Source organism: Orcinus orca, chromosome 13 (genome assembly GCF_937001465.1).
Source record: "Orcinus orca chromosome 13, mOrcOrc1.1, whole genome shotgun sequence".
Taxonomy (NCBI): Eukaryota; Metazoa; Chordata; class Mammalia; order Artiodactyla; family Delphinidae; genus Orcinus; species Orcinus orca.
Window position 1 is genome coordinate 45,961,539 of NC_064571.1, and position 13,947 is coordinate 45,975,485.

At 38.5% G+C, this 13,947-nt stretch overlaps 1 protein-coding gene across 1 annotated transcript in view; it reads right to left on the bottom strand.

The window, feature by feature from the left end:
• EML6 (EMAP like 6) overlaps window positions 1–13,947 on the bottom strand; it is a 315,760-nt gene that overhangs the window by 94,327 nt on the left and 207,486 nt on the right. Inside the window, exons 15-16 of the mRNA XM_033414224.2 lie at window positions 13,464–13,569; window positions 6,053–6,146 (exon numbers count right to left, since the gene is read on the bottom strand). Coding sequence (XP_033270115.2) covers window positions 6,053–6,146; window positions 13,464–13,569 — 200 coding nt within the window. The remainder of the gene's footprint in view (window positions 1–6,052; window positions 6,147–13,463; window positions 13,570–13,947) is intronic.

Here is a 13,947-nt window from a genome sequence, read left to right on the forward strand (position 1 = left end):
AAATCCAAAGGAGCAACGTCTGGTGAATACGGCGGACGAATCAGAACTTCCCAGCCAAACTGTAACAGTTTTTGCCTGGTCATCAAAGAAACATGCGTTTTTCTGTTGACTAATTCTGGATGCTTTTCGTCGAGTGCTGCTTTCAGTTGGTCTAATTGGGAGCAGTACTTGTTGGAATTAATTGTTTGCTTTTCCAGAAGGAGCTCATAGTAGAGGACTCCCTTCCAATCCCACCATATACACAATATCACCTTCTTTGGATGAAGACTGGCCTTTGGTGTGGTTGGTGGTGGTTCATTTCGCTTGCCCCATGATCTCTTCCATTCCACATTATTGTACAGTATCTACTTTTCATCACCTGTCACAATTTGTTTTAAAAAACAGAACGTGTTCATTACGTTTCGGTAGAGACTCATATGTGGAAATATGGTCTAGAAGGCTTTTTTCGCTTAGCTTATGTGGAACCCAAACATCAAAGCGATTCACAAAACCAAGCTGGTGCAAATGATTTTCAACACTTGATTTGGATATTTTGAGTATGTCGGCTATCTCCCGCGTGGTATAACGTTGATTGTTCTCAATTAATGTCTCAATTTGATCGCTATCGACTTCAACTGGTCTACCCAACTGTGGAGCAACGTCCAGTGAGAAATCTGCAGCATGAAACTTCGCAAACCACTTTTGACACATTTGATCAGTCACAGCACCTTCTCCATACACTACACAAATCTTTTTTTGCATTTCGGTCCCGTTTTTACCTTTCTTGAAATAATAAAGCATAATGTGCCAAAAATGTTGTTTTCTTTCATCTTCAATATTAAAATGGCTACACAAAAGTTCACCAATTTTGATGTCTTTTAAAATGCACGCTGATATGACAGCTGTCACATACAATCTAACAAAATTGCTTCGAATGAAGTTAAAGACAACTAAGTGCTACTAGAGCCATCTTAGGGAAAAATCCGAACGAACATTTTGGCCCACCCAATATTATGCTACATGAAAGAAGCCAGTCACAAAGGACCTCATTTATACGAAATGTCCAGAATACAAAAATCCAGAGAGAATGAAAGTATATTAGTGCTAATGAGTATGGGATTTCTTTTTGGGGTGGTGAAAGTGTTCTGAAATTAGATAGTGTTAATGATTGCACAACTCTGTAAATATGCTAAAAAAAATCAAATTATGCACTTTATTTTTATTATATAAGTTTCAAGTGTACAGCATTATAAGTTGACATCTGTATACACTACAAAGTGATTGAACTGTACACTTTAAAATGCGTGAATTGTATGGTATATGATTTATCAATAATACTAGTATTAAGGGAAAAAAAGCTGAATGTGAATCTAACCAAGCCTATGGATCTAACTACCATTTATAGGAAATACAGGGAAATGCCTGACATGCTTTCATGAAGACCCAGTCAAGTTTAGAATGTGACACATTCTATAGGTCAAATGACCTGGTTTCTCAAATGCATCCATGGCAAGAATAAGGTGGGAGGGGGACTGCTATAAAATAAAAGAGGCTTAAGGGAGATGACAATCAAACGTAATACACGGGCCCTGTTTGGATGCAGAGTTGAACAAACCAACTCTCATTTTTGAAACAGTCAGATATGTTTGATTTTAAATAGAGTAATAAATTAAAGAAAGAAATTACTGTTGCTTTAGTTGTGATAATGGAATGGTGGTTTTTAAAAATAAGTCTTTTCAGTTAGAAATGCCTAATGAAGTACATACTGGTCAAGTGACACAATGTCTTGAGTTTTCTTTAAAATTTTATAGCAAAAAAGAAAGCAAAAGTAAAAAACGAGGGGAGGGCGAAGAGCTTTGTATCATTTGTAGGATGTTGCAGCTGGGTGATGGGTATAAGGGAGTTCTTTATGCTGTTTCCTCCGCTTGTGTGTAACTTTTAAAATTTCCATAATAAAAAGTTAAAAGAAAAGTAAAGAAAGAACAAAGCACCTCCATACCTATTATGTAGGCCTTACAGTGAAAGGCAGGGAAAGGAGGAGAAACTGATTTTTGAACTTTCTCTCTTTGTTTCTTTGAAAGTCAAAAGTGAAGCTTGGACACCAGGTCCACTGAAAGTATCAGGAACAATTAGGACAGTGAGAAAAAGGTTTAGATAAAAGAGAAGAGAAAATGTGCTTAACATAAAGAGGAGAAGTGAACCAGATAACCATAAGAAAGACTAAACATCCAAAGATTTCTTGATTGGAGGAAAATCCCCACAGCTCCTAAATCATTAATATAAACTTTAGAGAGAAGACGCTAGAGAAAACTGAAATGAAAATTGAGAACAGATATCACAAATTACATCCCATACATAGAAAAGAGCATTGTTTTGTTTGCTAGTGTCTATACAAGGTCAAACAATCAGATGGTTGGAAAAGTCTTTTTTGAGAGCACACTTTAGTTTTCACCTCATTTCTTGGTGTCATAAAAACATCAATGTTGTTTATCTTGTAGCTAACATTCTAAACTGACTAGTGATGGCACGTAAATGTTTAGTTAATGTCAACACCTAAATAAAGAACATTCTTTGAATACCTCTGTTATTTTTCCCTTTAGATGCTTGCTAAATTTGTAGAGAAGTTGCCTACAACTGTGTGTGTGCGTAAGAAAAACAGAATGAAAAGAGTTTCAGGTCCTACCCTGATGGAATAAGAATGTAGGAGAGTCCATACTGCTGCCCTAATACAGGACTATTCCTATGACCTGAGTCATAGGTAATTCACCACGTAGGGCCACGTTTTAAACTCTATCAGCAAGTACAGGGAAAAGGGAAGGAACGCTCCTCTTCTAGAAGCCAAGGGCAGCTGCACAACACGTGAGTTGGTTTCCCAATCTTCTATTCAAAACCCTCTCATTTGCATAGAGGCCCAGTCTCAGTGTATGTGATTTGGTTTTCTCCTTTTTTGTGAAGGTAGCCCACAAGTGGAAGACTGAATGAATGTTTGATTTATACCCCAGTTCTAAAAAAGATTTAAAATGGCTTACAATATAGAATAACATAGAATAAGCCAGGTAACATTGAGAAGAAGAAAGGAAAATGATACACTGGTGAGTGAAAAAAAAAAAAAAGCAAGTTACAGAGCAGTATGCATAATACCCCACATATGAATAAAAATGGATAAAAATATTAGCAGAATATATACCAGAGAACATATGCTAAAATGTTAGCCATGGCTATGTCTGGGTAGTGGAATTATGAATCATTTTCATTTTCTTTTTGGTGATTTTCTGTGCTTTCTAACTTTTTAATAATCATGTATTATTTTGAAAACAGAAGAAAACTTTAAAAAGGAAAGTGAGAAAGATCTCAATTTGGTATGCAGGAGACCTGATCCCATTCACTAAATGTATGTAAGGGTAGGGACCTAAAATAGAACAAGCAGTGGAGCTAACACATACGCTGAAGGTCTATGTACCTGCTCCATGTGGGCCTATGTTTTGTCCCTAAGCTTTTTAGTAGCACAACTATTTCTCACTAACATTGAAGTAATCTTGTTATGCAACTTGATAACTGTACCTTTTGCTTAATATCCCCACTGTTCAAACTTCTGAGATGAAGCTTGTCAATAATAATTAGCCATTGTCCCCCAGTCATGTTACTGGTGTGATGGAAATCTAAATAAAGGGACATAGAGGTGCCTGATTAATTATCTCATTGTTCTGCCCTGATTGACGCTGATATCAGGCTATTTCACTACTGCCCTTAAGAGATTACTCTTGGTTATTACATAGGTTACTTGTATATTAGACTAAAATCTGAACAATCTTTAAAAGGAAAAAGAGACTTAAAAAATTCATTTGTAATGGAGGGGACTGAGGTCATTCATGAAAATTAGCAAAGATCCAAAAAAACTGTGCAAAGAGATTGATTCAAGTCTCATCAAGATCTTGTAATAAGATCTTTATGGGCCAATTCCAAACTTCTCTAATTTCTCTGAGCTGATAAAAACATAGGTTCACTTAAACATGTTCCCAACTGAAGGGCGGCTTTTGAGTGCAGGGGGTCCACGTTAGCCTTGGGCAGCAGCGGTACTGCCGGTGATGCCATCACAGCCATTGTGCCCCTCCCTCCATGGGGAAATCTCACATCCTGGGTGACGGGTGCTACTGCAGAACATTACCTGCCAGAACCGCACGACCTGCGGGAAGCAGGTTTGTTGTTAAGCCTTGCTAGTGGCGATGCAGGCCGTGAGTGAGACGCAGAAGTGCAGAGTGAGGGGTGTCACTGAATCAGCCATCTTCTGAGAGTAAATTAGACCCTTGGAGTCAGTAAGGTCCCACTGGTAAAGTATTACTCCTTTTTCTTTGTCACTTCTTTCATGTCCCTGTTTTTAAAGTTTCTATCTACTTAAGCACCTAAATCTCAGACCATAAATAGAATTTTAATTTGTTTGGTTACTTATTTACATAAATATTTATGATTGATAATATTGTATAAATATTATTATTTAAAAATCTAGTATTCATCCAAAGAACTTTAACAATCTCTGATACTCTTTGGATAGAGCAATGGTGAATGTTACAATTGCAGAATTGGTCTCTGAAGACAACTTTGCAGGTGTCCTGTTAGGGGAATGTGACATATGGCTTGGGAACAATTCTAAAAATAAACTGTATTATTAACATAATGGTGTTAAGTCACTTTGTGTTAATTAAATAGAAGTAACACTACCAAACATATCAAATATATACTTCTAAAATATTAATAAATATTTCTTTCTTCCATTTCTATTACTGTTTCTGATATATAACAGGTGAGCTACCCACATGTGCAGAGGGTTTTCTAGCAGGAAAATTGCGTTTCTGTTGCTTTTGAAATGCAGACATGTGCTTTGCCAGAGATTATCTGTAATGCAGATGATACGTTATCAGAAATACTAAAGTAAAATTCAGTACATTAATCTAGAAGGAAAGCGGACTTGCGATTAGAAGCTGAATCTGAGTATTAGCGGGGAGTGGGATAACTGTGAGGAATACTAGAGAGAGCAAAAGGAAAACCGGTTGGGTAGGCGGATTTATGAGCTGTCATTTGCTGCCAAGAATTCCATCTCAGTAGCAGTCATCAGAAAAGCTCCTCTTTCTCTCCTAAGACGGTCAGCTGGAGTCCTCAAGGCTCCATTTGCTCCTCCTCTGAGTCTCCAGCAATCTATAGGTTTTCATTCATTAAATCAAATTGCCAAAAAACACTTTTTTCCTATATAATTTAAAATATCAATTTAAAAAGTGAATATTCGGGTTCAAAGTCATTAACCTAAAAATGATTTTATGGTGCCAGATAAAAAGGAAGTTGGTTTACGCAGGGAAGAACCAGTAGAGAGATAAACTGATAACATGCCTTGGGCAACAAATTGTATTGCTGGGCCTTGGCGGCCAACTATTTTGACCTCCGACTATGGCTGGGCAAACAGCTAAGACCAATGTAAGCAGGAGTGGAAAGTAGTGTTCAGACTTAGGGCTGATTCAGCAGGGCGGGAGGCTGGGGCAAGGGAGGACAGGTGGCCTATAAATAGCAGGTGGTCTTAGAAGGTCTATTTATAAGATGGGGAGATTAGGGCAACAATTTGCCTGCTTTGAAAGCGAGTGGCAGGTGCACACGCCAGGCCTCCTTTCTTGCATGCTGCAGCCTCATGACAAGTGGAACTTCTGACTCCAGTGACATTGACAGTCCTTCACTAGATGCTAAGATAGTGGAAAAACAAGGGGCAAGGCACAAGTCTGAGGAAAGCTGCTTTCCTACTGCTGGGAAGAAGCTTTGATATAGATAATGCATATATTACTAAAAGCAAAGTGATGAATAACTCTCTGGAAAGGATTTCAGAATTTTCCAATTGCCTGAAAGAAACATTAATTCCTCTATGTCAGGTTTGTCACCATGAAATATTACAATATGTTTTTACTTAGGTGTTAAGCTTTCTATGGGAACTTCATCTGAGTTTGAAGATGAAATCTTACCAGAAAATGCAAACTATTAACTTTTACTGCAGTGTGATCATTGGCAGGATGCCGTTAAGACCTCGGCAGCTTCTTACCTGGTGGTGGCTATCTTTTCTCCCTTTTTCCAGTCCCAAAATACAATACTGTGAAAATCGTCTAAACCAACCGACACCAGACATTTTCCATCGGCTGTATGAAAACAACACAAATGTCAAATGACTCATTTCTCAATGAAAAACCACAACATTTTATATACTGTAAAGAGGAACAAGAAATTGATCTTAAGAATATTATTTAGGCTCAAATACATTAGGAGAATAATACACGAAGGGGACCTCACTAAATGAAGTGCATAACTACTAATAGCGGAGGTTCTCAATGTATAATAACTGGTTGCTGAATTAAATCGCTGACCCAACATTCCAATCTGAGACACAGGGCTGGGGGGAGCTTCTCAGGTAAGTCACCAAAACCTTGTTTATTTTGTGTCAGACAAATCTCATGACATTTACTAGAAGAGCCATTTAACTTTGTGACTCAGTCTATTGCGCTCTAAAAAAAAAACAACTGGTTCTGTTCAACCCTCCAAAATAAGAGCATCATAGAAACTAACTTGGAAAATTCTTTCAAAAGATGACTTTATAATTTAAAAAAATCTTAATGTCTTAGTTTCCCTATTTCAAATGTAATATGCTTGTTGTAGAACATTTAGATGATAGCGACAAAGGAAATTTAAAAATCATCCAAATTTCTAGGCCTACATTTGATATATATCCTTATCAGTTTCTCTACCTAAACATGCTTTGAAAAGACAAAACCAGGATCATAATGAACATACTATTACTTATTGTTTTTACTTGTTATATGATGAACATTTTCCCTTAGTATTAAATACTATTTATAACACTATCAATAATTCGGACAGGTTGTTTTCCAAAATAAAAAAATATATATGATATGTAAATGAATTTGAAATCAAAATAGTTAATTTGCTTTCTCATTTCAAGACAGAAGAAGAGATACAGTCAGTAAGTCTTTCCTTTGCTGCCTCCTCACAAAGCTTCACAGGAGAAACATCTCAGGTCAGCAGTTCCTCCCTAGCCTGGAGTAGGCTAGGAGACGGCTGGCCAAGCTCACCAAGGCTCAGTTTAGCAGGGTGTATTCTCCGGCCACACACAGCCAATGGCCTTAGGGTAAAGAAACATGAGTATGTGATAAACCGTTTTCCACAGCCCACTCAGGGTTTCAACTGGTATTTTCAAAGACAGCCCTGGGGTAGATGCCAAATTAGGATTGCCAGGGAAAATAAAGGAGCCTAGTCAAATTGGAATTTCAGATAAGCAATGAATAATTTCTTAGTACAAGTATGTCCCTTGCAATGTTATATTGCATGCAATTATATTGCATGGGACATACTTGTACTAAGAAATTATTTGTTGCTTATCTGAAATTCCAATTTAATTGGGCCTCCTGTATTTTTATTTGCTATATCTGGTGACCCTCCCCAAATGCTGCTTAACTAACGCCCAACCCTTGGGTGCCCTTACTTGTTCCAGAGACCCTCCCCCGACCAACTGGGAACCATAGTCTGCTCCTTTTCTGGAGGAAAAAGGAGAGTAAGAGCCTGGCTTAACAAACCAAATCCTCCCCAATCCTCTACTACCACCAAGTATGAGGCAAGGATTTGAAAGTTACATTAACCCTTTCAAGCTCCTAGACTACAGTAGGTGAAGACATTAACACTTTGACAAAGGCCTAAATCACCACCAGGTGAGTATTATAAACAAATGTGTCTTCTCAATCACAATATGTCTTTATGCTTAAATGTTACCAGGCTTTAAACTGTGCCCCGTGTCTTTTCATGCATTTGGGAGAAGGGACTGGTGATGACTTCCGATTCATTACCAGCAACATCACTTTTCCTGTACCTCTTGGTGTGGCCTGGTTACATTTCCATATTAGCATGTCTCTGTATTTGGTGATTTTATTTTTATTAGAGAGTTCTCTCTCCCTTTTTAGATCCTAAACTCTTATTTAAGACTTACAGTACTTGTATCACATTTCCAACATGATCCTCGTACTGAGATGGTTTTCAATGAATTCTGATGATACTGGGAGATAAAAATGGAATATGCCTACGGATGGTGCAGAGGGAATGGGAATATTCTGTTATATAAAAATTTTAATCAAAAGCACTGCACAGATATTCAGTGTCTCTTTTTTTTTTGCATTTGTTAATTCTACATTTTGTTTTCTTTTGTAACCTGTGTAGCTATATTAGTATGTCTTTCTTAGAATGCAAACATCCACACATTTTAAATGATAGGTTTTTTTTTTTTACATTTTATGTCTTTTGAAGAAGTCCTCAGGGTAAGTTGATTTTTTTTTTTTTTTGCTTCTTTTTATTGGAATTTCTGCAAGGCCCCATCAGCTTGTCTTCCCAGTTATACCACCTTTCTACCCCAGTTTGTGACTATGAGTAACAATGAAGCAGCAGAACAAATCTAGAGGTGCCTCAACAACCATACCTCTTCTTTAGGATGGTGACTGTTTCTTGAATTCTGCAGGTGTGGGCAATTTCTACATACCACACAGTTTGGAAATATAATTGGCTATCTTTAACTTTTTCTGAGTTTTTGTTTCCCCTCACAGAGGCTTGATCTTAGCTTTGAAAATCCATTGTTCCTTGACCATTTAGTCAGAGTTTTTGATTTTCAACCATATTTTTAGGGTTTAAGTAATGTCCTTTCAAATCTTTCCAGTCACAGTATGTATTAATTATGGATATTTTGTGACATAGTCCAGAAATAATTCTAAGGAGCTTAATGTCAACAGTAAAGGGCAAATTAGAAAGAGAAATATCTTACTCAGATAATTACAAGTTGGTCCTGTATTCAGGGCTCATAAAAAATGCATAGGTTTTTGGAACCGACACAATGAAATCACACTAGTCTTAGATGTGCCCTTGTGGAAATCAGTATTATTCAATGAAGGTTTTTAAAAATATGAGGATGATATTTAGGCTAGAATATATTTATATCTGAACATTTCCCTTTCTAATTGGTTTTCTGTTCATGTGGAAGCACTTTCCTGTCTGCAAGTACAGAAGCAAAGACGGCTCTGTTTTCCCCAGACAGTGAAAATAAATCCACAACGAGTTGCTCAATTAAGTGACACAATATAAATTCATTCTTTCTAGTTGACATAATTTAGAGGTATGGGTTATGTTGTTAGAAATGTTTTTGATTAAAAATGTCATCTTTTTTGTTTGCTTTGGAAGAGTGGCAAGAATAGATTAATCTAAAGTCCTAGGTGTAACTGCTTATCTGCTGTCTAGTTTTCACATCATTTGCCCGCTTTGTATTTCCATGACAATCTCTTTCTCTAATTTCTTTCTGTTATCGGCAGGTTTCCACAACACCCCCCAAGATGAGCTGACGTGTAAGAGACAGGTGGGTGTGGAGATACGCTGAGGCACTCAGATGGGGCCACCAGCTAGGTAATAACCAATGTAGGTGTCCTGTTTACATGGTTAAACTGGGAAACCTAAATCATCTTCTCTTTCAGCATTCTGACTTGAACTCCTCACTTTACTGCAAGCATCCAAAAAGAAGGGATAGATACTCCTGCTCATGAAAGTGTTTGACTCATGGCTGTTCTAGGACAGGGGTCTCTTTTCACGAGGGTGCTGTTGCACGTGGCAGCCTCTATGCACCACCATGCCCACACCACATTTACACTGGAGAGCGGGGGTGGAGGCAGCTGGAGGCACTGGCCATCGGGTAGAAGGAGTGAGGAAGTAGGGGGGCACAATGAGTGGTCCAGGTACGACTCTCATGCTAAAAGTTTACACCAGCCCTGGCGGAGGGCAGGGGCAGGAAAGGGCAGGAGGACCGAGAGGGAGAGCACAGCCGGCACAGCTTCCACCAGCTGACGGCCCCAGGCCTGGTGGCTTTCTCACGGGACTGAGAGCCAGGAGACCTGGGTCCTCGCTCTGGATCTGCCACTGTCTGACTTTTACCGCAGCCATACAACCAGACTCTCTGTATCTACATTCTTGGCCTATAAAGTGGTGCAGGCATCTGTTTAAGACTAAAGCTATATCATTATAACACAAGGTACTACTATCAATATAAATTAAACCAAAGAGCCTTCAGGTCACACCTTCAGTAGGGCCATAGAGACCACAAAGATCAATCGACCACAGTTCATCTGCATGTAACCATACACGGTGATGGATCAAACACAGTACATACTTCCTTACTTCCTGAATGGTCCTTAATGTTAGCGCCTTCTCAAACTATCACCTAGCTTCCTTTCTGCCATTTATAAATTAACATCGTATTTCAACTCTGAGACAAAAATATAATTTTCCATAATCAAAAATACCACATTCGGGGCTTCCCTGGTGGCGCAGTGGTTGAGAGTCCGCCTGCCGATGCAGGGGACACAGGTTCATGACCTGGTCCGGGAAGAACCCACGTGCCGTGGAGCGGCTGGGCCCGTGAGCCATGGCCGCTGAGCCTGCGCGTCTGGAGCCTGTGCTCCGCAATGGGAGAGGCCACAGCAGTGAGAGGCCTGCGTACCGCAAAAAACAAAAAACAAAACAAACAAAAAAACCCCACATTTGCTGCATAAATGGGCGCTTCCTTAGTGACTATTATCTGGGGAATAGAGAATGTATTGTTAAAACTGAAATATCCTTTTTATGCAGAAAGTATTTTATATCTGGGCATTTCTTTATTTTCCCAAAATGGGAATTAGAAGCAGTGACAGAATCAGCTTCTCGGCCTCTTCCAGAGTGCCTGGTTTCTCTATCCCGGGCAATGACGTAAGGGGCTGCCTTACGAGGGGAAGATTTCTAAGTGCAGCTAATTTCTCGATCTTCCTTTTATAAAACCACTAAGCCCAGAAGAGACGGAAGCTCTCAGAAATGCAGAGATCAAGTTACTGGGTACCAGCTTATTGCTACTAACTTGCCTCATAATCAATGTTTTTGATCAACATTCCTCTAATCTCTTCTCTAAACGTATTCAGCATGAGTTGGTTCTTCTGATTTTCCTAAATTTAAAAACCAAAAATTTATTCAATTCTCTAGAAAAAATAATCTGATGATTATTGAATTCTATTTCTAGTATTCTAAATTTCCTGCCACTGTTTATACATTAATACACATACACACATTTCAGTTGAAATCAGTGAGTAGATACTTTGAGTTCTACTTTTTTTCTTAACTTGATACATAGAAATGTGTATGAAATACACATGGTCCACATAGTTGTCATTTTGAATTATAGCTTTTGTTAAACAGTGCCAAATTGTCTACTAGAATTATTGAGTCAATTTGCAAAGTTGCTGACAATATGAATATGAGAGTCTCCATAACCTAGTGCACATTTAGGTTTTATTATTTTATTTAATGGGTATCTTACCACTCTTCTAGAACATACTGATTAATATAATTTTTATATTAAGTATACACATGTGTATCCGCTAGCAAGTTAATTTAGGAAAAGAACACAGTTCAGCCATCAGGTAGAACTGTTAAAATTAAAAAAAAAGCAGAAATCCATTCACATCTTTGGAATAGAATCTTATTTGAACTCAAATTATAGTTTCATTTTAGATTTTACTGCTTTATCAAGGATACATGGTACATTTATGAAAGTTGTATGTACATCAAACTCCTGGAAGTTTAGGACTTTGTATTCACCGTTTATCAGGTGCATTATCTGGGCCTTCAACTGGCAGGTGGTAGCCAAGTAATTCTCTCTTCCTTGCTCCTCATGCCTTATGTACCTCACATGCCCACCAGCGTAGAGTATGAACAATTTAGGTTTGATTTTTACTAATTCAATAACCAAAGTATTGAATAACTTCTAATAGTGATATAACAACTCAGATTTGTATAGTAGGTTACAGCATATGAGAATAAGCGTGTGACACACTCACACAAATCTGTACCATGTGATTGGTCAGAGAATAAAGATAACTTTCATCCAAAGTTGGTTTACAATGTGAAGTTCTAGTAGCAGTAGTGAAAGGCAAGACAGAGAGCATTAAGCAAAACTTCATTCATTCATTCATTCATTCACGTTTTTGGAGTAGCTTCTGTGTCTCTACAGCATGTGCAGTGGGGAACAGAGAGATGGGCTAGATGAGTAGTTTACTGTCTGAGAAGGGCATAGGAGCTGCTAAGACACATAACTACTGTACCACATAGACTCGAACAGGTACCACAAGAGCAATGACAACAAATGGGCTAAGGGATACAGAAGAAGGGACAGGACATTTCTCCCTGGAAGGATGGAGGAGAAAACTTTGAGCTTGGTCTTAAAGGATGGTTGGACTTGAACAGACACATGGTAACAGCATGAGCAAAGGAACACAGGCAAAAAGGACAGGAATGCATTTAGGTTCTACAGTTAGGTAGACGGAAAGGAGCACGAGTGGGTTAGTGGGTGAAAACACTGCAAAGGAAGGTTGAGGCCAGATCATAGAAGGCCATGAATGTCCAAACATGGGCTCAGCCCTGAGTCAGTCAACCAAGGGGAGTCTATGTGGTAGCAATGTAATTGCACTTCCAGAAGACTCCAGAAATGGGCAGGATGGATTGGACAAAGTGGGGATGGAATCAGAGACCAGCATAACCACCATGCACAGACTAGAGGAAGTTCGGGCCTGAACTAGGAGAGTAGAGAGGGAGGTACATAAGAGAGAGACTGGGGTTGTGAAATGGAATTTAACAACCAATATTATATACATTGCACATATTAAACATTTGAATGAAATTTAGAAAAAGGAAATTACAGAATCAGTTTTCTGTAGAAAGTTTAGAAATTTTTTCTACAGATCTAATATCTACATTGGGGTTATTAAAAATTTCTAGGTTAAAAACACCTTTTGCGATAGGCCCTCATTCTTCAATTCTAGCATAAAGAAATGGTTTTATTCTAAAGAAAATTATATTTATAAGTTAGTATTTTTTTTTAACAGCACAGTGTTAAAATTTTAAATTAAGGAGATGGAAACTTCAGTTCTAATTTTTCAATATGAAATTTTATTTCCAAAACACCAGTGTTGTAAAGTGGACCTTTGCAGAGAATTTGCACCCCTCGCTCTAGTTCTTTACATTTTAAATCACAGGTGCTGTGTTCCCACTTATTTGGAGAGATGAAACTGATGTTCTGAGTCACTGCCAGACATTTGCAACTAAGTCTTTCAATGGTAACAGCTGCTCTGGATTTCACATCTCTCAAGCAAATGCAGAATACAGTGTGAGCTCTGGGTAACGAGTTGGGAGAGAGAAAATGAGGAAGATGAGGAAAGGAGGTGTGATCCCATTCACACATCTGATTTCCAATCTAAGACTGGGTAGCTGACAGATGAAGGGCTTACCTCCTTACAAGCAGGACTAAAGTAAATAAAAGGATCTTTTTTTAAAAACAAACCCAAAGTAAATATGGAAGCGTCTGTCAATGACTCCAGTGGCAAACTGGTGCTTACCTGAAAAATCGAGCGCACACACTCCTCTCTGATGTTGTCCTTTCAACAGTGACAAACATTTTAGAGTCTGTGTGTCCCACACATGAATAGCAGCATCTCTCCCAACCTTAAATTACAGGATGAGTGTTATTAACTAATTATAAACTATAATAAGAATGATTTTGTTCCTTAGAGTCAAGTGCTGCTCAGAAATCAAAACCCACACATTTGGAGAGTAGGAAGACCCTGGGAAACCATCTGGTCCAACTCCACTGTTTTCCAGATGAGGAAACTGAGGCACAGGGTCTAAGGGTCTTGTTCTGGCATCAAGGTGGGTGCCAGCAGAATCTAACCTGGTACATGGCTCCCAGTTAAGGGATATTTAAAACTAGCTCAAACGTCCACTGTGCTTTGTTTCTGTCAGTTAGTTCTACCCTTCCCTTCTGCCTTCTCAACTCCACACATGATTCCACTCAGCTGTATGTTTTCATGGCACTATCCTCAG